Source organism: Oncorhynchus kisutch, linkage group LG2, assembly GCF_002021735.2.
Source record: "Oncorhynchus kisutch isolate 150728-3 linkage group LG2, Okis_V2, whole genome shotgun sequence".
In the NCBI taxonomy this organism is placed as follows: domain Eukaryota; kingdom Metazoa; phylum Chordata; class Actinopteri; order Salmoniformes; family Salmonidae; genus Oncorhynchus; species Oncorhynchus kisutch.
Genome location: NC_034175.2, coordinates 47,689,975 through 47,716,944, shown reverse-complemented (window position 1 = coordinate 47,716,944; position 26,970 = coordinate 47,689,975). Strand labels below are relative to the sequence as shown.

Below are 26,970 nucleotides of genomic sequence, written 5' to 3'. Positions count from 1 at the left end.
GCGATCAAAAGTAGTTTACCGGTGTGTATAGGACGTTGCTGACAATATCACAGGACAGTAGGGATTGTTATGGGGATCTGATTTTGGTGCGGAGCTTATCTATAGACATTTAGAAAAATCAATGAAGGATACAGGATCTGTTCAAAAGCTTTCACCGAAATCCGAGATGGATCCTAACCAGAGCGTGAAGTGTAAAATCGTTGTCGTTGGGGACAGCCAGTGTGGAAAAACTGCTCTACTTCACGTCTTTGCAAAAGATTGCTTTCCAGAGGTAGGACTGTTGTATGTCGTTTGGATGAGTTAACTAATTTGCGTGTTTTGTGCCATTTACGAGTCGTTACCCGAGGGTTAGTGTTGAAAAATGATATCTTCTGAACTTTTGTGCACTTTTACACACCGACCAAGTGATTTCAAATTGACTGCTTGCATAGTTACAGATTAAATTACGATGGATAATGTGTTAGTGTTTTTGAGTACAGTTCATCTTGGTATATTGGATAACGTGTATGATCAACGTAATGATGTATTGCAAATTCTTTATTTTATAGAACTATGTCCCAACTGTGTTTGAGAACTACACAGCCAGTTTTGAAATCGACACGCAAAGAATAGAACTTAGTCTCTGGGACACTTCAGGTGAGAACTTTTTTTGAATTATACTATTTTAATGTCTATTTAATCTCTACAGCATTCTATCCTGAACAAAAATATAAAGGCAATCACTTCAACGATTTTACTCACTTACAGTTCATATGAGAATCAGTCAATTAAAATAAAATCATTTGGCCTTAATCTATGGATTTCACATGACTGGGAATAGATGCATTTGTTGGTTAAATGTCTACAAAAAAAATTGTCGTCACAATGGGCCTCGGGATTTCTTCATGGTGTTTTTGTGAATTCACATTGCCAATAGATCAAATGCAATTGTGTTTAACTTATGCCTGCCCATACCATAAACCCACAGCCACCATGGGGCACTCAGTTAGCAATGTTGACATCAACAAGCCGTACACATTTATTTAACTAGGCAAGTCAGTTAAAAACAAGTTCTTGTTTAGAATGAAGGCCTAACCTGGATGACGCTGGGCCAATTGTGCACCGCCCGTTGGGATTCCCAATCACGTCTGGATGTGATACAGCTTGGATTCAAACCAGGGACTGTAGTGACACCCCTTGCACTGAGATGCAGTGCCTTAGACTGCTGCACCACTCGGGAGCCCAAATGGTCTGCGGTTGTGAGGGCAGTTGTCTGTACTGCCAAATTCTCTAAAATGACATTGGAAGCGGCTTATGGTAGAGGAATACAAATTGAATTATCTGGCAACATCTCAGGTGGACATTCCTGAAGTCAGCAATTGCACACTCCCTCAACTTGAGATCTGAAGCATTGACATTTTAGTGGCCTTTATTGTCCTAAGCACAAGGTGCACCTGTATAAGATCAGACTCTTTCGTCAGATTCTTGATATGCCACCTGTAAGGTGGCTGGATTATCTTGGCAAAGGAGAAATGCTTACTAACAGGGATGTAAACAAATTTGTTAAAAAAGCATTTTGTGCATAAGGAGAACTTCTTGGATCTTTTATTTCAGCTCATGAGACCAACACATTGCATGTTGCATTTTACACTTTTGTTTGGTGTACAGAGACATAAGAGCCTACTAATTATGCACTACAGGGCACGAGCCCGACTATGGACTGGCACGGTGGAATGTGAGCGTTGCCATGAATTAGAGTAAACATTTCTTCACCACATTTAAAAGCTTGTGAAAAATCAGACTGCCTAGCTTAATCTAAATTTGACTGGTCATCAATACATTAAACTAGCCCAGTAGGTGGCAAGGAATATCCAGAGTTTAAACTGACACTGCATCCTTGGAATGTTATGGACCACTCTAGCGTGAGCCTGTATTGAACACATTTAAATTGAAATGCGAGATTGAATTTCTCTAGTTGGCTTTGAATGATGGAAAGGCCAGGAGTTGAGGTAGTTTGGCTTGGGAATGCAGTGGAGGGGGCATTGTTACAGCCAATAAGAAACCAAGACAAACAGGCCTGGAGCGCTGCATCTGTGCCTCACACCTGTTTTTGACTGTCAGTTCCTCCAAACGTCGCTCCTCCGTAGGTAGGGTATTGGTCTTCCATTGCCGACCATGTAGCACCCACCTGGGTAATGCTAGTGAAAGTGCACAAATTGTCAGTTAAGAACAGTCCCTGCGCCTCAACAGCCATCTCTGGACACTGCATGCAGTCCTTGTTGTATTTATTTCGAACAGCTTAAACTGAAAAAGCATGGGCCGCGTTATTTAAATCCGAACAGTCGTCTAGCTAGCTATAATGTGTAAGCCAAAAATAGATTTTCCATCACAATTCTTGAAATCTCAGCGTCAAGACCACACGATGTGAGTGATCAAACCCCAGAGCAGTAAAAAGCAATGCTTAACACTTCAAAATAACCGTGTGCAATATTTACAGAGCTCTCTTGGTGACCTTGTGGTGCCATGGCAACCACTGATTCAGTGTGCCGTGTCCACATCCTCTCTCTCCACTCAGATGCGTAACAGATGAAGGCATTTGGTGCACTCAGTGGAGGCACCAGCTAAGAAAATATGAAGAAATGGTTATGAAATAAACACTGTCAAAATGTATAACTTTTTATTTTATAAAATCATAATTTAGAGACTTGACTGCAGTAGCGGTGCATGGGTAAATTAACTGGGGAAGACAAAAAAGCCATATTACAACCTGTTTTGTGATAATTGCATTGCTTGCTCCATGACCTGTTAGTTCATATGCCATGTGAACGGCCCAAAGGCCCAAAGGCCGAGACCATAAGACAGTGGCAGAATAAATTTCAAACTTTTGTTTTATATATACATGACTGGAGAGCGACTGAAGTCCACAAAAAAATATTGCATGTAACAACCAGTTACATGACCTACAGCATGGTCAAGCCAGTTATTGTTTCGGACATTTGCGGACCACTAAACAATTATTGATTTAGAACCACAGTTGCAAAGAAAATATGAGCTGCCTCCACTACTCCAGCACCCTTTCAACTTCAACATCATCACTCATGCTTAGTCTAATACAGTGACAACTAAAAGATGCCAAAATATTTTGTCCAATCAACGTAAGCTAAATGTGGTTTTCCATGGTTTTGATTTCTCTGTGTGCATGTGTTCCTGCAAGTAGAAAAAACATGCATCCTCACCCTACTTGTAGAGAAACACCAATGCCGTCCTCTTTAATGTTGCGGAAACGGTCTGTCACACAGTACACGCTTTCATTTTTGTTGTCCTAGGCTACCTGGCTAAAATGCTTGCTCGCTAGCCTAATTTCCATTTAATGGGCAACGTTACCTGGATAACATTAGCCTTCTACATCTATGTACAGTGTCTTCAAAGTATTCAGTCCCCTTGACTTTTTCCACATTTGGTTACATTACAGCCTTATTTTAAAATGTTTCTTTTTCTCAGCCATCTACACACAATACCCCATAATGACAAAGTGAAAACCGGTATTTGTGTGGATCTCATTCCTCATTTACATAAGTGATCAGACCCTTTGCTATAATACTTCAAATTGAGCTGCGGTGCATCCTGTTTCTATTGATCATCCTTGATGTTTCTTCAACTTGAATGAAGTCCACCTTTGCTAAATTCAATTGATTGGAAATGAGTTGGAAAGGCTCACACATGTCTATATAAGGTCTCAGTTGACAGTGCAGGTCAGAGCAAAAAGAAAAAGCCATGAGGTCTAAGGAATTGTCCGTAGCGCTCCGAGACAAGATTGTGTTGAGGTACAGATCTGGAGAAGGGACTTAAAGGATTCTGACCATGAAACAAGATTGAACTCTTTGGCATGAATGCCAAGTGTCACATCTGGAGGAAGCCTGGCATCATCCCTACGGTTAAACGTGGTGGCAGCATGCTGTGGGGATATTTCTTTTAGCGGCCGGGACTAGGAGACTAGTCCGGATAGAAGGAAAGCTGAACGCCGCAAAGTACATAGGGATCCTTGATGAAAACCTGCTCCAGAGTGTTCAGGACCTCACTGGGGTGACTGTTCACCTTCCACCAGGACAATGATCCTAAGCACACAGACAAGGCAGGATTGGCTTCGGGACAAGTCTGAATGTCCTTGAGTGACCCAGCCAGAGCCCGAACTCGATCGAACATCTCTGGAGAAACCTTAAAATGGCTGTGTTGCTACACTCCCCATCCAACCTGACCGCTTGAGAGGATCTGCAAAGAAAGGGAGAAACTCCCCCAAATACCCATATACCAAGCTTGTTGTGACATGCCCAAGAACATTCAAGGCTGTAACTGCTGCCAAAGGTGTTTCAACTGACTAAATGGTCTGAATACTTATGTAGCTTATACATTTTTGCAAGTGTATTATAAAAAATAAACGCCAGTTTGCTTTGTTATTATGGGAGTATTGTGTGTAGATTTGGGGGGGGGGGGGGGGGGATATGAGGCTGTAATGTAACAAAGTTGCCGTCAAGGTCTGAATGGACTGTACATGTTGAACTTCCATCCTCTCAGGCCAGGGGCATAATGTATGAATTAATGGTTGGCTCAGAATCACCATTTTATAATCATTGGCCAGTACAGAGCTATGGATGGAGATGGGGATTTAATTCTAATTTAGGAAAGGGTGAATTTTATCTAGCTAGCCACCGGAGGACAACACAACCAGATGCAACAATTCAAGTGTGTGACGCCAAATCCAAACTGGCTTCCCTTTATTCCCTTTTATTCTCTTTTTTTTTTTATACATTTTTATTTTTTATCAAGGGAGGCCAAATGCTCATTGGCTTCCCTTGTGTCCAATGCTACAGGCGTCAACAATGTCATACTCTTTTGGACCAGACCGCATCAGATGGCCGACACGTACAGAGGGGAGCTGTTTCGCTTGCTCTGACGCTTTCTCCGGTGACATGCATTCAGCCTGGCTTCCATGAATACATGCCACTGCTGGACTGTCAGCAACACTCCAAATTAAACACCTTCCCCAGTTCAAGTACTATTTTATTTTTTTCCTGAGTAAATAAATGCTGTGACACATTGCTTATGTTAAATTTCTTGGTACAAAATGCCCACATCTAGTGGTCCCTGGGGTATCTAACCCAGCCGCAGATCAGAAGGTAATTACCTCTTATACAACAGCCTCGGAGTCCTCCAGCCTGTCTGGAGGATTGGGCTGTTGTAGAGGGAGGGGTACTACAGATGCACCATTGAGAGAATTTTGACTGGCTGTATCACTGCTTGGTATGACAACTGCTTGACATCTGACTGCAAAGCACTGTACATCCCTGGTGCCAAGCTTGCCATCAGGACCTCTATCAGATGTTAGAGGGAGGCCTTAGAAATTGTCAAATACTCCAGCTACCCAAGTCCGAATGTTCTCAAATACTGCACAACATGCGGTACCATGCAAGTCTGGAAAAGGACTCTGAACAGCTTCAACACCCAAGCCATGAGACTGCTGAATAGTTCACCAAATAGCTACCCGGACTATTTGCACAAACTGCTGCTTCTACTATTTATCGATCACACCAATGTGGCCTTTCATACACCAGGGAATGTTTGTTTTACAAAATTATAGAAAATGTTTATTTTTAGCAGAAACCATTTAATGAGGAATGTTTCTGTCCAGCATTACAAGCGGCCTGATGTATTATTCTGTCGTTGGTGTTGCATTAGTGCCCCAGTAGTTTTTATTGTTGGGACATATCACAGGGCTGCAGACCTTTTTGAAGAAAGCTTGGTGTGAGATTTGCTATGTGAATTTCATTGCCTTCTGGCACAACCCCTAGAAGGGGAATTTGGGGTCCTCCTCCAGGACAATGTTAAAATTTAAAAATAATTGTAACAGGACAGACAGCTGATCATCCTTGCAGTGGCAGACCATGTGTAACAACACCTGCACAGGATCGGCACATCCGAACATCACACCTGCGGGACCGGTACAGAATTGTAACAACTGGCCAAGTTACACCAGGAACACACACTGTCTGCAATAGGCTGAGCGATGCTGGACTGGGTGCTTGTAGGTCTCTTGTCTGGTGAGGACCTGCCTTACATCACCGGCAACAGCGTCACCCATGGGAACAAACCCACTGTCGCTGGACCAGACAGGACTGGCAAAAAGTGCTCTCCACTGACAAGTTGCGGTTTGTCTCACCAGGGGTGATGGTCGGATGTGTTTATCGTCGAAGGAATGCGCGTTACTCCGAGGCCTGTACTCTGGAGCGGGATTGATTTGGGGGTGGAGGGTCTGTCATTAGTCTGGGGCAGTGTGTCGCAGCATCGGACTGCGCTTGTTGAAATTGCAGGCAATCTCAACGCTATGCGTTACAGAGAAGACCTCCTCCCTCATGTGGTACCCTTCCTGCAGTCTCAGCCTGACATGACCCTCCAGCATGACAATGCCATACTGCTTGTTCTGTGCGTGATTTTCTGCAAGACCAGAATGTCAGTGTTCTGCCATGGCCAGTGACGAGCCCGGGTCTCAATCCCTTTGAGCACGTCTGGGACCTGTTTCCCCCCCCCCCCCCCCCCCAACAGTTCTGCCTAGACTGTGCATAATACTAAAATGTCAAATTTAAACTGACTCATTTTAATAGCCAATGCTTTATTTGTATCACTTATTTAAAACTGTCCATGAATGGCTGCAAAATACATAGCCTCTTATAAATATTTTTAAGACTCCAGATTTCAAATATGTGATTTGTACTGGGAAGGAGTGTAATAATAAAATAAGTGGGGAATAACAGTTCTTGCGAACAAGCACACTCATAACCCTATTTTTATCCCCTTAATAATTAGAATTGTTCCACTGATCAGACTAAAAGTAAATAGGTCAGGTAACTATCTGCCCCTACACCCTAACCAAATAATTTTTCTATTTGTCCCTACTATAATTAAAAAATTTGAGTTCAGTCTGTTTTGACAATTATTTTCGTAGTTACAAATCAGGTGGCCCTACCACGCTTCCCTGCTTGGAACTAGTAGATTTTTATGCTGCCTTCATTGTCACAGCCTAAATGCCAATCCCCAAAAGAGGGGACTAATGCAAGTGTGGATTACATTTGACTTTAGTGCAATGCTGACAAAAGGCTGCATTCTGCAATGGGAAGAGTAATAGCAACCTAATTTTGTTGACAACATTGTACATTAAACTGCTCTAACCATGCTGCTCTTTAGTTTCATAAACTCTCAAGAGGCGTTTCTTTAAAACATGCTTCCAATCCCCTTGATTCCTTACATAACTAAACCAATTATGCTTCAATGTGTCATGGTTCAGTGCTGTGGCAAGACGGGACAATGATAGTGGTTTCAACCGGGAGATTAAATTACGGATACGCATTTCAAATCCATTTGGAGCACAGTTGAAAGGTTAACATGCTGACAATATAATGGACTAATTAAACACAGTATTTTTCAATGTGAGGGGGGGTCAAATGCGAGTCTCGCAGCCAATGCGTGATTTGGCAGCTCTGCATCACCTGGGTCGTCACTATACTGTGTATCAATGGCTCTGGGCCTAGCTATTAGTATGTAGCGCAGATGGTTGTGCAGGTTTCTCCCCACTGTCTGGGTTGTCTAGCAGCCTCCGGCTCACCCCTACACTGTTCCAACCTGTACATTTTGAATTGGGTCATGTTTGATATGAACCCGCCTTCTCACCTTGTGCTATGAATGTGACTAGAGCCCTACAGTGGACGTGTCCATAAGACCTAGCGGTCAAACACAGAAATTGTTCCAATTGTTTTTCCACCATTTTATCAGTTTATCAAATAAGGGCTGTGTTTTGTGTTTACCCTAGTGAGACGTTTTGCCTTTTATGAATATATTGGGCTCTGTTTAATCTCAGATTAAGAAATGCTAGTTAGCATCAAAGTACAGGTCATGCCAGACTACAAATCCCTGCAAGCTCCTGCACGGCTTCTCTAGCTTTGCTGTCAACTAGTTCGCTACCTTGATCCAAAACGAAATATGTATTTAAAATGTTACTTTTAACGCTTGTTTTTATGCATTTGGTCTTGTACAGAGTACTATCCTAGTATCAGTCAGATTTATAATGTACCATGAATACGAGGCTAGTTCTTGCAAGGAAGCTAGCTACCTATGTAGATATTAGAAACCTACCCTTTATTTTTACCAGATCCTCTTCTGTTTCAGCCAGTGGAGGTCTATTTAATCCCTTATTTCTGCCAACTATATGAACAAGGTGAAGTCTATTTCAATTCATCAGAATGCAGTACTGTATTCAAGCAATTCAGAACTCACTTTGACGTGTTCAAAGCCAGATTAACTCATTGCAGAATGTATCCATAATCATGAATATGCATATTTATTTGACAAATACACCTGGTCATCAATCACGTCGAACTCCAACATTTACATTGTTTACTAGTTTGATTTCTTTCAAATGATGCATACACCACATAAACATCTGCATTTCAAGTAAACATTTTATCAATGCCATTATTAACCTGGGACATCACAGAGCACCATATGAACCATTATTTCTCTGAGGGCAGAATTCCATTTTAGGAATTAGACTAGCAATAACACAATGTAGAACAGCATATTGTGATTTTTGGGTGGGTGAGTTAAAAATGGCAACAGGATGCGTAAGGTAGGTTTTATATAAAATACTAGGTAAACTCCAGCAGAATGAGACTCAAATCAAGGAAGCCATGCCTAAAAGCAGCTATATCAGCACCCTTTTCAATGTAACAGGTCCATGTTGCTGCTGCATTGTCTGAACCCGAATAGGGACAGCATTACAATGGGGGGGGAAGCTCAACATAGCAGCATAGGGACAATGGGTGAAGGTAGGTTTTATAGAGAAGATGGCAAGTTCCAAAGTGTCCGAAATTGTGTGAACAATGGGGCATAAACTGCATAGTGTGAAATAAGTGGTAGCTAGAGCTGGTTGTTCATGGAATAAACATAAAATTGGATGCTAGTGTGCTTCTGCACCTACTTTAGGATGTTACAAATATCCTGTCCCATGTCCAGTCATTATCGGCGTGTGTCCCTTGATATCATTCCATCTCAGTTACAGCATTCAAATTGTGCTCATCCTGTGTCTGAATCACAACATTTTAAGACTGCCCAATCACAGTATTTCCACAATTGAGGCACAAACAAAACTTAAGCATTGAGGACAGCTTTTTATATATATTTTTTTTTGGGGGGATAATGTGGTGGTTTACACCATCTACTGTGAATGATTGAAGTATCCTACCCCAGCTGTAGGTCCATTTGTGTGTGTGTGTGGTCACTTAGGCCTGCACATCAACCAGTACTGGGACCAGTAGAGACTTGGGGTGCTTTCTCTCAAAGTGCTGCTTGAATTTCTTTGGGTCTGCATCTATAACAGTTAAGTTCCTAATTGCGGAAGATGATCTGTGGCTTAGATATACATAAGTTGACATATTATAAACTAAGCAATACGATTCCACACACACGACCAAAGGTATGTGGACACCTGCTCGTCGAACATCTCAATCCAAAGTCATGGGTGTTTTATTTAAGTTGGTCTCCTCCCTTCGCTGTAACTGCCTCTACTTTTCTGAGAAGGCTTTTCACTAAATATTGGGACATTGCTGCAGGGAATTGCCTCCATTCAGCCACAAGCATTAGTGAGGTCAGGCACTGATGCTGGGCGATTAGGCATGGCTCGCAGTCGGCGTTCCAATTCATCCCAGAGGTGTTCGATGGGGTTGAAGTCCGGGCTCTGTGCAGGCCAGTCAAGTTCATTCTGTATGCACCTTGCTTTGTGCACAGGGGCATTGTCATGCTGAAACAGGAAAGGGCCTTTGCCAAACGGTTGCCACAAAGATGAAACCCCACAATTGTCTAGAATGTCATTGTATGCTGTATCATTAAGATTTCCCTTCACTTGACCTAAGGGGCCAAGCCCAAACGATGAAACAGCCCCCATTATTCCACCTATCTTCCATCAAACTTTACAGTTGGCACTATGCATTGGGGTAGGTAGCGTTCTCCTGGCATCCACCAAACCCAGATTTGTTCAGACTGCCAGATGAAGCGTGAGTCATGATTTCCACTGCTCCAATAGTGGTGTGCTTTACACCACTCCAGCTGACGCTTGGCATTGCGCATGGTGGCGTTAGGCTATTGCGGCTGCTCGGTCAAGGAAACCCATTTCATGTAACTCCCGACGAACAATTCTTGTGCTGACGTGACTTCGAGGCAGTTTCGCTTTAAGGACAGATTTGTATACGCTTCAGAACTCTGGTCTCGTTCTGTGAGCTTGTGGCCTACCACTTTGAGGCTGAGCCGTTGTTGCTCCTAGACATTTCCACTTCACAATGACAGCACTTAGTTGATCATGCAGCTCTAGCAGGGCAGAAAGGCCATTCTACTGCCAATGTTTGTCTATGGAGACTGCATGGCTGTGTGCTTAGGGTTGTTATCCTGTTGAAGTTGAACCTTCGTCCCTGTCGGAGTAACCTGCTCCAGAGGACTCCGAACTCATCAAGGATCTCTCTATGCTTCGTTCATTTTTCCCTCAATCCTGAAAAACATCCCCACAGCATGATGCTGCCACCACCATGCTTCACCGTAGGGACAGTGCAGGTTTCCTCAAGATGTGACTCTTGGTATTCAGGCCAAAGAGTTCAATCTTGGTAACATCAGACCAGAATCTATTTTTTTCTCATGGTCAGAGCCCTTTCGGTGCCTCTTGACAGCCTTTGAGTTTGCCATGTGGCTTCTGTCTGGCTACTCTTCCATAAAGGCCTGATTGGTGGCGTGCTGCAGAGATGGTTGTCCTTCTTGAAGGTTCTCTATCTCCACAGAGGAGCTCTGTCAGTGACCACTGGGTTCTTGGTCACCTCTCTGACCAAGGCCCTTCCCCGATTGCTCAGTTTGGCTGGGCGGCCAGCTCTAGGACGAGTAATTGTGGTTCCACGCTTCTTATGGAGGCCACTGTGTTCTTGGGGACCTTCAATGCTGCAGAAATGTTTTCTGTGCCTTGCCAAAATCCTGTCTGTTTTTTCTCTGACATGCACCGTCAAATGTGGGGCCTTAGACCTGTGCCTTTCCAAATCATGTCCAATCAATAGAATTTTTGTTCAATTTCGAGTCTCATAGCAAAGGGTTTGGATACTTATTTACAAAATATTTTTTCCGTTTTAATTTCCAAAAATGTCTAAACCGGGGGGGAATAAGGCTGTAACAATGAGTCAAGGGGTCTGCATACTTTCCGACTGCACTGTTTGTCTTTTCCAGACATTCTGAAGGGTGAAAATATATCTGTTTTTAAAATGTATATTTTCCAGGACACTGAAATACCATATTTTCCCATCATTGAAATTGGGTTCTGAATGTGATAATACTTCTGTTTTGGGTCAAGGCTGGACTGGACATAATCTGAACCGTACGTAGACTTCTATGATTTGGTCTGGTCCGGAACAAAAACCAATGTCCGTTGCTGTGGAAATCAAGGCTGGTCCAAACAGCACCAAAAAGGCATCTGTCGTTCCGGGCTTACTGAGGTGTTGCCTGAAGTTTAATTTGATGAATGCCCTCTGGTCAGCCTGCAGTTTTATAAAACACTCAAACATCTGGACAGGACCAAAAAGATTGAAACCACTTAACATGAGGTGCAACTCCTGGACAACACTGATTATCCATTTTACTTTGACCTGTCCTGTTTTCAGGTTAACATGACAGCACTATTTATTGGGCACCTTTTAGGTTAGTCTAGCTTACTGCACAATGAAGTGTCAGTCTCATTACATTGTCATTTATCTCCAGCCTGTAGGCTACATACTCTTTCTACCACATCCTATATTTTCTAGACAATTTACTGCTGTTAGAGATGCAGCGACGCAAAATATGTTGCGCCCCTGCCTTTGGCAGTGGTCATTGCTTATCACAGGTTGGCATCAACGCTCTCATAAAAATCCCTTAGTTGGTTGAGTCACTGTTCTGAGCAGAATTGTGATGTTTTATATGTAGGAGGTGCGTTGGTCTGTTTAGCTCAGAAAATGCTGCCCCTTTGTCAGTCTGCCACCATAGGCAGCTGCCCAATGAGCATGCCGGCCATGCACAGGGCAGGTGTGGACCAGCGCTGCCTTGGCTGCAGTCTTCTGGTTCGCAGCTGCTCCCTCCTTAGCAGCTGCCGTCATGGCATCCGTTAAGTTGAACTTCAAATTGAGAGTAATATGTGTTATCAATACCCCCTCAATTCTCTCATGTGTGCATACTAGAGGTGCATACCGATCTTATGATTTTTAGATTATTTATTTTTTACATTTTATTGGAGGATCAAAAAAAGCCGATACTGATTAATCTATTTAGCCTCAAATAAATGTAACATGTTCAATTTGCTTTAAATAATGCAAAAACAAAGTGTTGGAGAAGTAAAAGTGCAATATGTGCCATGTAAGAAAGCTAAAGTTTAAGTTCCTTGCTCAGAACATATGAAAGCTGGTGGTTCCTTTTAACATGAGACTTCAATATTCCCAGGTAAGAGGTTTTAAGTTGTAGTTAATATAGTATTTATAGGATTATTTCTCTCTATACCATTTTGTATTCCATATACCTATGACTATTGGATGTTCTTGTAGGCACCTTAGTATTGCCAGTATAACAGTATAGCTTCCATCCCTCTCCTCGCCGCTACCTGGGCTCGAACCAGGAACACATCAACAGCCACCCTCGAAGCATTGTTACCCATGCAGAGCAAGGGGAACAACTACTAGAAGTCTCAGAGCGAGTCACATTTGAAATGCTATTAGCGCGCACCCCACTAACTAGCTAGCCATTTCACTTTGGTTACACCAGCCTAATCTCGGGAGTTGATAGGCTTGAAGTCATAAACAGCTTAATGCTTGAAGCACAGTGAAGAGCTGCTGGCAAACAGGAATACGAGCCTTAGTTTCCGGATTCGACCATATTGACCTATCAGATCAAAAACAATTTTCGCATATACCCTGACTCTGTGTGCAATGAAAGCAAGAGAAGTGACACAATTTCACCTGGTTAATATTGCCTGCTAACCTAGACTTCTAGCCAAATATGCAGGTTTAAAAATGTATACTTCGGTGTATTGATTTTAAGGCATTGGTGTTTATGGGTAGGTACACGTTGGAGCAACGACAGTCCTTTTTCCGCGAATGCACACCGCATCGCTTATATGCAATGCAGGACACTCTAGATAACTACACATGGTTGATGATATTAGTAGTTTAATGCTAGCTAGCAACTTACCTTGGCTTCTTACTGCATTCGCATAACAGGTAGGCTCCTCGTGGAGTGCAATGAGGCAGGTGGTTAGAGCGTTGGACTAGTTAACTAAGTTTGCAAGATTGACCTTGTCAGCTCAGGGATTCAATCTGTCGTTCTGCCCCCTGAACAAGGCAGTTAACCCACCGTTCCTAGGACGTCATTTAAAATAAGAGCGTGTTCTTCAGACGAGCCTTGTTAAATAAAGGTGTAAAAAAAAATGGCCAAATCAGTGTCAAATTCAGATTTATGAACTTGAAATCGGCCCTAATTAATTGGCCATTCTGATTTAATCGGTCAACTTCTAGTGCATGCCGATTACTATAAAACCCGCCCTAACAGGTAGGACCTAAATAAGGTTACATAACCTTGCCTATTAGCTATAATAATAATTTGCTTGTACAGAGGGTGACAGCAAACCTATCAATGTTCTCCCGCAGTCCATCTCTGAATCCTCTCAAAGCCAGACTAAAATAATACAGCTAGGGTAGCTACAAGTCAAGTAGTACTTGAAGTAGGCTACCTACCCGTCACCAACAGACACATTATCAAGAATGCCAAGCCCTAGCTTGTTAACGCGCAAGCTACACTGGTTACTCCTTTAAAAGTTGAGAGCTTACACCGGGACTTAGCGGTACCCAGCGTCACGGCTTCATTGCTTCAGACCACCACAAGGGGAGGTTAGAGCTCTCATGCATATGGGTCCCAAGGTTGTTGTTTTTTTGACAATCATATTGAGTTGTTCCAATGATGACTTTGACGCGGAGCCACCCCTCCCTTGTGGCTTTCTTCAGCAAAGATGGCTGACAAAATATTACGGGGAGGCAAATGTAAGTAGTTATATCGAGTCATGCAAAAAATGTGTTCATGTGGAGGCAAGCGATTGTGCATATTTTGTCAGTTAATTTACGGGGGAAAGTAAATAATCTGTCATATCCAATACCATGTGTATCAAACTCAATTCTGTGACTGGTGTCCTATATATGTATTAAAATGATACACCTCAACAGTGTACTGCTCCTGGGACATCAGTGATTACGCATTGTAACTATGCAATAGACTAGAACCATGATTTGTAATTCATATATGTATGTGTATCAACAGTACATCCTGCCAGCACGCCCACAAGTGTCCTGAATGAGATGGGTGTAAGAATCCAGGCTATTTGCTCTGAGACCTGCATAATAATGTAATGTAACAAGCAGGGAGCAGGTTTTGACCAGCGGATGATTAATCTATGCCTAATGATGTTTAAATACTGGTATGGTAGCCTACTGTACCTGTTCATTTTCCTGGCCTTTCGAGTTCGGTGTCAAACAGGCGTCTTGTAGTGTTTTTCCGAGTAGCACTGTCCGTGACCAAAATCCGCAAGTCTACCAGTATTTTTGAAATGTCTCCAGTAGATTTTTCCGTTCCTCCTGAATGCCCTAATCTGCTCACTTAAATGAATAAAAATCATGGTGCTACAATATTATCCAAGTGAGGGCAATCTGCTGTATACTTATAGCCTATTGTAACCTGAAAGTCATGCCTTTCCTCACTCCACCCTTAACGGTTACCATTTAAAAACCGAGCTCTTAATTTTAAAAATCACATTGTGACCAAAGATAACAGACAAAATGGACAAAGTTTTCATCAAACCAGCTTCTTTCTATGGTGCTACCCGTTCCAGGTTAAGGACTGTAACCACCAGAGGACTTAAATGAGCCGGAGCTGAGGATCACCGAAAGGTATTTTGGTTTTAGAGCATTTTTTATTAAGCGGCAATAGGCATAATGTCTTAAACTCTATAATTGTGTACGAAAAACGTGAATGTGTTTTTGCAGAGCTTACAACATGTGGAGATCCGTGGACAAAGGGCTGGACAACGAAAAAACGCATGGTTGCCAAGAAGGCTATTAGTTAAGCTAGAATCTTAACATGCGTGTTAGTCACTTTGAATTCTTAATTGATCTACCGTTTCTATCATAGGCCACTGTAATGGATGGGGGCTCAGGGCTGTACCATTCTGCTCATCTAAAGAAGGCACTCGTGGGTGAGATTCAAACTTTTGAAGATCGTGTCATTTGAAAGCTGAAAAAGAAACATTCTGAGGGCAGAGATACGGGCGACAGCTGATGCATTGGTCCAGAGCCAGGTGGTATTGGTGGAGAGTCACTCCTCATTAGCTGAGAGTCAGGTGACGGAAGTGTTGAAAAGGGTGAGGAAGGAAATGGTGTCACAATCCATGCCAGGCACACCTGTGAGCTCTGGAACTCCACCTCCGACAAGCAGTCAACCTGCATGGTGGGTTTGTCAGGTCGTTGGTTCACCCTGACATTTCCATTCCTCTTCTGACAACAGAACTTGACCAACTGCACAGCAAGGGCCGCCCAGACCGTTATCCTGTTCTGCTATTCCAAGGATGTGTAACCGAAGAGACCACCACGAGTGGGCTCGGAATACAAACTGGGATGGATCCCGAGGCAAATGTGGCTTACCAGTGAACCTCCAGGTGTTCATCATTAATACTGTGTCTCAGACGTTTCCGTCCATGCAACCTGAAAAAGCATTAAAGACCGCGTTAATGAGTACTTGAGGTCACCGAGAAAGTCTGGACGTGGCCTGCTCTCCCTTATGGAAGGAATTAGGCACTTTCCCATGCAGTATGTACTATATGCCATGTTTACTTGTCACTGCACAGTAGCCTAAAAACAAATGCAGGTGGCTTACCTTCTAAATGCTTTATTATCCATATGTAAAAGCATATACTGTACTGCATTTCTTCATCAGCATCTTTATGCTTTCGTTAATAAAGTAATGATAAATACACTTTCAAAATGTCCATAACGAATTACTTGTACACCATGATATTCTTAATGTGTTGACTGAATATAAGCAAGTGATGCCTGCTTTAAAAAAAATGTTTTGCCCTTTTCATGCTCACTCTAGGTTAAATAAAAACAAATGTTACTTTTTTAAATGGACTATTAATTTAGAATTATATCAAAGCCACTTGTGATCTAAGAATATCTAACGGGAAATGCCCCTTAGAGGATTGGAGGACTCTAAATTAATATCTGTAATTGTTGGCGGAGAGTCACACCATTGAGAAATATTTCTCAATATACTGTAGCCCTACTATAGGCAAAATGAGTCTCACTAGTGTTGAGTAATGTCTACTACAGAATTAGACATCACAAGTATGAAATAACGCACATGGAATCACATTGTACAGCACCATATTTTCTGTTCCAGTCTAGCAAACCCAGGGATTTTTTCATGGAATAGAAACACCATAATATTAATTAAGCAAGTACCAAGTTTGGACACCTACTCATTCCAGGATTTCGTTTATTATTTTTCTAGGTTAATAGTGAAGACGTCACCACTATGAAATAACACATGGAATTTTTCATGGAATAGAAATGTAATATAATATAAGCAAGTATCAGCCAAAAGATTGGACTCCTACTCATTCCAGGATTTATTTATTTTCTACATTGTAGAAAATGGCGAAGACATCCCAACTATGAAATAACACATGCCCTGCATTCTGTAGTACTGACATGGCCTGCTCGCCCTTATGCAAGCAATTAGGCACCATCCCATGTTTACTACAATATTTATTGTAAACTGCACAGTAGCCTTTTAAACACATTTCGCTAATAACGTGATACTCTTTCAAAATGCAGATGTTGGTTTAGTTATGGATTCATAAATTACCATATACTGTTATTACAAATGTTTTAGTATTGCCAATATGGAATACTTTCAAATGCTTCTCTAAGATACCATCTGGTGGTCAAACTAGCATTAACTTGTAGGAATAGATAAAATGGCTAATTAAACTACGTGGCGGGGGGCGGCAAGTAGCCTAGTGGTTAGAGCGTTGGGACTAGTAACCGAAAGGTTGCAAGATCGAATCCCCAAGCTGACAAGGTAAAAATGTCGTTCTGCATCTGAACAGGGCAGTTAACCCAGGCTGTCATTTAAAATAAGAATTTGTTCTTAACTGACTTGCCTAGTTAAATAAATGTAAAATAAAAATTCTGTGGCAGCACGCAAGGTGTGCCGCTGTATGACAACTTTTAAAGGAGGAACCACTGTAGACTGTTGGTTTATAAACGCCAAAGAGAACTAAACCCATTTTTATGACTTTCTCGTGTTTAAATGGCGTCATCTAACCAGGCTAATGTTGCGAACATGAGCTCACTAGCTAGATAACAACAAGCATTTTCAATTTAACTTAGGGTTCTTTCCTTCAATTCTGTAAATTCTTACAAGGAGCCGAGGGAATTTAGCAATTTTAATGTACTTAATTCTGCAACTCTTCCCATGGAGTTGACAATGTTGCAGTGTAAAAATGTCCTGCAATTTGAAGAATGTTATCATGGCTAATTCTGTGTTTTGCTCAAACATAACAGTCAATGGAGCCCCCTGGGCATGTGCCCGGTCAATAATTCAGCCATGCCAAAAGTACTTGTAAATTAATTTTGTTTTATTTATTGGTTTAATCTTTTAGCTTTTATTTTGGACATTTCTAGTTCTCAAATTGTATTATAAAAAATATAGGTATATTTTCTACAAACTTAGGATTTGGTTTAAGTTTACACTGAAAGTTTTTCCATGAGTACAGGGGGAACACTTCTTTAGTGCTATGGGTTTTGTTTAGGTCCTCATTACAAACGGTAATTTTTTAAGGTGTCTCCTTAGCCCCCCACAGACATCACCACATTTCATGTAGATGCCCCTCAGGCTGGTCATTTACTTATTGGTGGATGAGGTCCGAGACAGTGCCTGAGGGGTAGGCAAGGAGAGAGCTGTTATATCTCAGGTAAGGTATAGCAGGTAGTCTGTCAATGCTCCCACTTGCTTGCAGCTTCTTGAGGTCTCTGAAGAAATGTATCACTTTTTAGGCCAGTCGTTTTTTTTTTTTTTGTGACTTCATTGTTTTGGTAGTTAAGCCCTTGACTGATGTGGCTGGACTGCTCTCTGCTATAGTGGCACTGGCAGAGCTCATGCATCTCGGTTGAGAGAATTTGAGCTGCATGCCATTCATAAGACTACATTTTAATCCTCACAAAGACCCCATTGTTCACAATGCAGAGTTATAAAAAAAAAAGTAAAGCTTGTTTTGAAAACTATTTTGAGCAAAACATTCTCACATTTTGAGTTTGCAACCAGACTGAAGTTGATTCAATGCACCAACCGGTTTTCATCAATGATTTAGTTACTTTTCCATTCTCTCGGATTTGTTTTGAATATGTTAAACAAGGCAGTTCCACGCGGAAGCCAAGAATATGGTGATTCTTTTAGAGGTATTCCCACAGTGAAAGGTGTCTCCATATCACCGGTAAAGGACAGTTACCTTTTAAATCAAATCAAATCAAATTTTATTTGTCACATACACATGGTTAGCAGATGTTAATGCGAGTGTAGCGAAATGCTTGTGCTTCTAGTTCCGACAATGCAGTAATAACCAAGTAATCTAGCTAACAATTCCAAAACTACTACCTTATAGACACAAGTGTAAGGGGATAAGAATATGTACATAAAGATATATGAGTGAGTGATGGTACAGAGCGGCATAGGCAAGATACAGTAGATGGTATTGAGTGCAGTATATACATATGAGATGAGTATGTAAACAAAGTGGCATAGTTAGTGGCTAGTGATACATGTATTACATAAAGATGCAGTAGATGATATAGAGTACAGTATATACATTTGAGATGAATAATGTAGGGTATGTAAATATTATATTAGGTAGCATTGTTTAAAAGTGGCTAGTGATATATTTTACATTTCCCATCAATTCCCATTATTAAAGTGGCTGGAGTTGAGTCAGTGTGTTGGCAGTAGCCACTCAATGTTAGTGGTGGCTGTATAACAGTCTGATGGCCTTGAGATAGAAGCTGTTTTTCAGTCTCTCGGTCCCAGCTTTGATGCACCTGTACTGACCTCGCCTTCTGGATGATAGCGGGGTGAACAGGCAGTGGCTCGGGTGGTTGTTGTCCTTGATGATCTTTATGGCCTTCCTGTGACATCGGGTGGTGTAGGTGTCCTGGAGGGCAGGTAGTTTGCCCCCGGTGATGCGTTGTGCAGACCTCACTACCCTCTGGAGAGCCTTACGGTTGTGGGCGGAGCAGTTGCCGTACCAGGCGGTGATACAGCCCGACAGGATGCTCTCGATTGTGCATCTGTAGAAGTGTGTGTGCTTTTGGTGACGAGCTGAATTTCTTCAGCCTCCTGAGGTTGAAGAGGCGCTGCTGCGCCTTCTTCACGATGCTGTCTGTGTGGGTGGACCAGTTCAGTTTGTCTGTGTATGCCGAGGAACTTGAAACTTACTACTCTCTCCACTACTGTCCCGTCGATGTGGATATGGGGGTGTTAGTGTTTTAGAGTTCCCTGGAGACCCCTCTCACCCCTCCTGTCTGTAGATTCATGTACAGTTTCATTCTAGTGTTCTGAGGGGGGGGGGTGCTCCCTATTATACTCTCTATTCTATATCAAGTTACACAGACTGCGCTTTAGCCCTTGATCTTATTCCCTCAAGTACATGGGATATGAAACAAATGATGGTGACGCTGTCCTTTGTGGGGGGGGGGGGTGGTAGTGGTTCTGTTTTGAGCTGGTCCCTGCTCTGTCATCAGGAATGGGTAGAATAAAAATGTCCCCTTGTCTCTCCTTGTCAGATGCATTGTGGTAGCCTGTCTTTTTTTATGGACTCCAACTGGGATCTCCTTTTAAGCCCTCAGAATGGCTCCTTCAGTCTGATAGTGGGGGTTTTTACTCACAGTAGGGGGTAGAGGGATGGGTGTGGGTGTCTGGCTGGCTCTGGGGACTGAACAAGGCCTTAGGGCTGCAGTGAAATGGGGCAAATGAGCTGTCAGTCCATCGACATGGCTTTCCTTTTCCTGGGCTCTTGTATAACGGTCTGGATCCCCAAAGTGAGTGCTAGTCGATTCGGTAGCAGAATCGTAAAAAAGCAGTACCTTCTTTGGGCTCCTCCCCTTTCCCGGTGTCATCACTACGCTGGTTGTCTGTGTTCAATTGACTGAGGAAAGTCTCCAGGGGGCAATGTATACTCTTTTGGGCGACTATTTACTGTTTAAATATTTGTCTTCATTCTCTACCTGGTCCCAGTCCCATCGTTCAGTAGGTCAGAATGTTTAAAGCCAGAGAAGGGCCGCCAGTCGTCGCTCAGTTTGTCAGCTTGGTCAGACCGATCCACAAAGACCATTTTAAAGTTTTACAAAAGCAAACCTTAATCACTGGACTAGAGCGGCCCACCAGGCATAGATCAAACGCATAACAAGAAGATTATGAACCTTGCCCACCAGACATGAGAAATTACATTTGTCTTGTCAGTGCAGATTTGGTCATGGAAACTTGAAAGCAATGGGAGATTGGTAAAACACCACCATATGCTGGCGTAGTTCTTAGGCCTACACTGTACAAATAAGCTCTTCCCTCCGTCTCCAAAATAAGATTTTGGCATTACTTGCTGTTCAGGGAAATTTAAGTTTAAATTGGATGTAACATTCCGGCCGTGTGTTTTCCATGGAACATGAGGATGTCATTAGTGTACAAAGTTTCAATTTTATTTTTTCGGTATCAAGTTTAGAATTCATGTTTGTGGGGGAGAAAAGCTGTCAATGCATGAAATGATTTAATCTACATTCCTTTTTCAGAATAAGGCTTCACTCCTACCCCCCCCCATCGCTGGGAACCATTCCTTGAGCTGTCATCGTTGAATACCGAAATGTCAGTGTAGCTGAAAGAATCTCCCAGACATAATCTGGAGAAAAAAAAACACTATTCCTGGCATAGCATTCCGAAGGTGGAAGCGCAGATGTTCCGCTGCCAGTCATCAGACTGCAAATGTGTTTGGTTTCAATGTGATAGTTAGTCAGTACATGCTCTGTGTGCTGTTTGCGAAATCTCATGCATCTTGCTTTTTACATGTCGTTAATCAGATGCATAGTTTACGAGATTAGCATACCACCTCCTTTCTTGACTTTGGCGACTAATCCGGACAATTATATTAGCATGCGCTGTGCAATAGAATTTAGGAAATTAAAATGCATGTGGAAAGATGCTTCAAAGACTTTCTAAAAATATATCATTCCAAAATTAGAACTCAAATTAGATTGAATCCAAGCTGCTCCTAATCACAGTTGCCCAGCCGTATACTATAGCAAGACAGTCAAGGGATTGACACTGTGTTGGATATGCGATGTACAGCAGTGACCTGGGACTGGAGTGACAGTGACTCTACTCCAGCCACTTTAATCATGGGAATTGATGGGAAATGATGTAAATATATCACTAGCCACTTTAAACAATGCTACCTTATATAATGTTACTTACCCTACATTATTCATCTCATATGCATACGTAGATACTGTACTCTATATCATCGACTGCATCCTTATGTAATACATGTATCACTAGCCACTTTAACTATGCCACTTGGTTTACATACTCATCTCATATGTATATACTGTACTCGATATCATCTACTGTATCTTGCCTATGCTGCTCTGTACCATCACTCATTCATATATCCTTATGTACATATTCTTTATCCCCTTACACTGTGTATAAGACAGTCGTTTTTTTGGGAATTGTTAGTTAGATTACTTGTTCGTTATTACTGCATTGTCGGAACTAGAAGCACAAGCATTTCGCTACACTCGCATTAACATCTGCTAACCATGTGTATGTGACAAATAAATTTGATTTGACTAATTAGTTTATTAGAGTAATCGGAGAACCCCCCCCCCCCCCCCCCCCCCCCCCCCTTCTATCTGCTCCATATTACAGATGTCTCCTGTCCTAGTTCTGACTGGGTTCTGGGCTGGGTATGAATGGAGGGCAGGGAGTGAGCAGCCCCAAGGGCAGTGCAGCTGAAATGATGACACAAGCGTAATAATTTATGGATGTGCTGGCTCACAGTGAAATGGTGTTAGGGAGGAATTTTGCTTCCCTGGGTCGTTCTAACATTTACAGTAAAATCTGTTGGGTACTAAATACATTTGAGTTATCTGAGCTAAACTAATGTTAGTTGATGTAAAGAATAGTGCAGAGCTGGGATGTGATTTCTTAGTTCTTTATTTGTCCTAATTTGCATATTTTTGACCAGGTTTTTACTATTGTGTTTTTGCAGGATCTCCATACTATGACAATGTGCGACCGCTCTCCTACCCAGACTCTGATGCAGTCCTCATCTGCTTTGATATCAGCAGACCAGACACCCTGGACAGTGTACTGAAGAAGGTGAGCATTTCATATGTCCTTTAAGTTTCTTCTGATTTGCCCCTGAATTAAGTGACATGTCCCACAGGCATTTTCACTCTGTCCCCTTGGACCCTCTTGGAAAAGGCTTGTTTGTGTTGCTGGGTGAAGTGACTTCTGAAAAACCTCATGGATGAAAATTACTGCACTGGGCACACGAGTCTGAGAAGTAGTCCAACAGGCCTTGTTCACGTGTGGTATCCCAGGGATGGCTACTCTGGGTCTCGGTGCCCTTTGACCTGTGATGACACAGGGCTCGGTATTGTGCCAGCTGAGAGGAGTTTGGTCCAGTGAGTGGGAGTGATCCCTCCTTTGGAGAGAACATAATCACCAGGCTGGGCCCCAGTATCTGGACCACACACTGATCAAACTGGGCATTGTTGTGAGGTGAAATGAGAGAGCTGGAGGACAGTTGTTCAAGGCACAGAATAAGCCTGGGAAAGTGGAAGAGGATGGTTTCCATTTCTTAAATTGTGCGATAGAGCTGGCGCTGTCAGTGACTGTTTTCAAAGATGACCGCATGATATGAAGAGAATGTGTGGGTGGTTAACTCTCTGGAAAAACTCCAGTGCCCATTAATGCGGACCTTTTGGCACTTGTCTAACTATTTTGGCCCCAAATCTTAACCTGAGGTCTGGGTGCATAACTTTATTTTATAGACCTTGCGGAAGTCGAGATTTGCGTGCATAACTCTTATGTTTGGATGTCTGAATATTAGCCGAACCTGTAAAAGCACAGGTGTACTAGAAGTGTTAATGATTTTTCTATTTTCTGAATTGTTTTCTCTATAGTGGCGAGTAGAGATCCAGGAGTTTTGTCCCAACACCAAGATTCTGCTGGTGGGATGCAAGTCAGACCTCCGCACAGACCTCACCACACTGGTGGAACTGTCCAATCACAGACAGACACCCGTGTCATATGATCAGGTAGGTGGTACATGCATTTTGCTTGTACTTTAACACTCACTATGATGATGTGGACATAAGTTATTTGAATTATTGGTCTAGTACTATATGCCTTAATGTGGTACCTGTAAACCTCAACAGCTATGAATACCAATAAGACTGATCTACTGGTGTTAATCTCTCTCAGGGCTCCAACATGGCCAAGCAGATCAGTGCTCCCTACATCGAGTGTTCATCCCTGCAGTCTGAGAACAGCGTCAGAGACATCTTCCACGTGGCCACGCTTGCGTGCGTCAACAAGAGCAACAAGAACGTCAAACGCAACAAATCCTCCAGGGGCACCAAGAGGATCTCGCACATGCCCAGCAGGCCCGAACTCACCGCTGTCACATCAGACCTGCGTAAAGACAAGGCCAAGAGCTGTACAATAATGTGATTGGTTGGGGTAGGGAGACTGACTGGACTGTGGGAGGAGCAGGCAGGTGATGGGGACTGGACACTTTGCATAGAGCCCCTCCCACTCAACTCACACGCAAAGGAGTGAGAAGGCGAGTTAGCGCTGCACTTTAAATCCGCTTCTCCACTGGTTTGTATTGATGCAAAACATAAACTTACATCAAGCTCCCCTAGTCTGCGCCATAGGAGAAGTTCACCAGGAGACTGAAGGAAACCGGACACTGGAGCCCATCTGAGGCTTCAGAATTGGGTTTTGGTTTATTTTTAAGGCCAAGATGGTCAACAACACTTTGACATAAACTACAAGAAAGAGATGGAAGACATGCTGACTTCTGTCGGTCCTCAAAAGCTTTCTTTACCCCAGGAAATAATGTTTTTGGTCCAGCAATTACATCATAACCTTTTGGTCTGGGATCTGGACAGGAAAAGAGCTAAAGTGGTATCAGGTTTTAATTTTATCTTCAGAAAGATATGAGAAGTGGTATGGTGGTGGATTCACCACTGAGTGACAAGATTGTTGTTTAGAAGCAAGAGACTGCCGCTGTGTTCTGCTACAGTAAAATGGATCAAGAAGACAAATGGATCTCTTGCACTGGCCCCTGGTTCTGGCACTTACAGACGAAGTTACTAAAAGACAGAAACACTGGTTCGTTCACATTGCCCATCTTCTCCCCCTTTCTCTTTTGTTTCTGCCTTTATGAGTTTGCCAAATGAGATGTTTGTTATAAGCTGTTGCACACTGTTACGAAAGATCTGAAAGCCTTTTTACTATGTTTTGCTCCTTTGCATATCGTTCTAGTGCTGTTTTTAAACCTCAGCATAGTCTGAACCCTTTGTTTTGCTGTTTATCATTTACAACCAAAAAAGCTTGACAGAGCGTTGAAATCGCTTACAAAGTAGCTCTCTGGCAACGACTAATGTGATAAGCTGTGTAACGACCATGACCAATGATTTTGAAGGATGTGCTACAGTATCTCTGAGGACATATCCTACACCCCTGCTCTTCTGTCACACTTCTGTCACTGGGATGACTGCGCTCCCTGCTCTTCTCTCCCTGGCATCGCAAGAGTTACGGGCAGCACAGCTGCCCAGTACATGTGGTGCACACCCATGCCGAGCTTAATTAAGGGCTTAAACATGGCCAGTGCTGATCAAGCCACTGAGCTTCGGTTATCGGCTCAGAAGACCATTGCACAGATCTTTTCAAGGATGTCCTGGGCTATGCAATGTGAGGATTCTTATCGAACTCCAAGAAGGACAATGGTCTGTAAAGACAAGTCTAGTTATCAATGTTTGCTGGTTCATGACCTGTACAGTGCTGTTATTGATTTGGGGCGGCAGTGGTTAGCCTAGTGGTTAGAGCATTGGATTAGTAACCGAAAGGTTGCAAGTTCAAATCCCCGAGCTGACAAGGTACAAATCTGTCGTTCTGCCCCTGAACAGGCAGTTAACCCACTGTTCCTAGGCCGTCATTGAAAATAAGAATTTGTTCTTAACTGACTTGCCTAGTTAAATAAAGTTAAAATAAATACATTTCTGTGTGGAGTGCTAGGGCAGACTACATATTACTCACACTGTTCATCTCTGGTACAGAGGCACCACATTCGTAGCCTACTCTTGATTCAAATACAATTGCTATTTGATAACGAATGTGACCAGCACACTGGGGCAGTAGGCTAAGTCCAGTAGCTAAGTAGAACTAGCCCGTAGCTATAGCGCATGGCGGCAGGTAACCTTGCGGTTAAGAGCATTGGGCCAGTAACCGAAAGGTCGTTGGTTCGACTCCCCAAGGTGGGGAAAAATCAGGCCTTCTGCCCTTGAGCAAGACTGTTAACCATCTGCGCCTGGGGAACAGTTGGGGATGTGGATGTCGATTTAAGGCAGCCGCTCCCCCATACCACCTCTGAGGGGTTTGGTTAAATGCAGAAGACTCGTTGTTGTGCAACTGAGAGGTATCCCCCTTTCTCTCCACCCCTCCAAGCAGTTGCTGTTAAACTAGATTTACATCTTTCACATCTAACAGTTACAATTTCAGTTGTCTCCGCAGCATAGTAAGTACTTGGGTGTTGTTGGTGTTTGAAGTCTGTTGAGCTGATTTCAGAACAGCCCCCCAAGGCAGTATATCAGCTAGCGGGGGAAGCCTTAGCTCTCAGTATGAAAAAATTGTAAATTAAAGTTCAGAATGTGTTAGCTGTAGAATATCAACCTTTTTTTTTTTAATGTTTAGTCCATTTGTATGTATGTTTTGACAGTATTTATTGAAGTTATATATTTTACCTTTTTGAAAATAAAGTTCAATGTACAGTACAACGTCTTGAGACTTAATCTTGACATGGGTATTTTGTCAAACTGTTTGGAGTACCACTGTCTGGAAATCGTAGCAGAACACATTATGAACCATTTTTTTGTTTTGCTACAACCTACTCAGACTCCTTGCAGTAAAATAATCGCTTGGGATGAATAATATTCAATTAAATGTCTTATCCCTCTGGCACATTAATCTGTGAACATCATGACATGGTAACCACATTTCTATTCCTGACTAGAGGGCTGCTTGATTAAATTAGTGTTTTCTCATCTACATGGCCAGCTTGCATTTTCTCACCGTGCTTAAATCTTTATTCAATACAGTAGGATTGCTTTCACTCACCATGAACAACATGGAGGAAAGACTGTTCCGGTTCGATTGGTCAGGCATTCCACTATGCTGTATCAATCTGCTTCTAGATTGTGTATAATCTTGTAGGTTAGGAGACTATTCCATCAATGTCCCAGCAAACATACACAGAACATGGTTGCCATGTTCTCAGAATATGATATTTTACTGTGACCATTATCATCTTCTAAATGTAATTTATGGTTAATATCTGACAACTTTCGCTGCAAGCGGACTGAGTGCTGAAATGCATTGTGATTGTGATTTAGACGTTCTACAGAACCGTATAGGAGACAACAGTGGCTGGCTGGCTGCTCAGAGATGGAAACATTTATGCCCCGCTGATCGTTTGTGCGTGTCTCTGAGGAATGCGTAGCATCATCCAACTCT

The 26,970-nt window shown here is 42.5% G+C and overlaps 1 protein-coding gene across 1 annotated transcript; it reads left to right on the top strand.

Annotated features, from left to right (window-relative positions):
* Positions 1-26,231, top strand: LOC109867455 (rho-related GTP-binding protein RhoE). Its single transcript, XM_020456630.2, has 5 exons — positions 1-271; positions 549-636; positions 22,436-22,545; positions 23,355-23,489; positions 23,656-26,231. The coding sequence occupies exons 1-5, from the start codon at positions 122-124 to the stop codon at positions 23,902-23,904; spliced, it is 732 nt and encodes a 243-aa protein (XP_020312219.1). The 5' UTR covers positions 1-121; the 3' UTR covers positions 23,905-26,231.
* The last annotated feature ends 739 nt before the right edge of the window (positions 26,232-26,970 follow it).

Coding starts and splice junctions, on each gene's coding strand:
- LOC109867455 (XM_020456630.2), top strand. CDS start 122: ATGAAGGATACAGGATCTGTTCAAAAGCTTTCACCGAAATCCGAGATG. Junction 637..22,435: donor TAGTCTCTGGGACACTTCAG/GTGAGAACTTTT, acceptor GTGTTTTTGCAG/GATCTCCATACTATGACAAT. Junction 22,546..23,354: donor TGGACAGTGTACTGAAGAAG/GTGAGCATTTCA, acceptor TTTTCTCTATAG/TGGCGAGTAGAGATCCAGGA.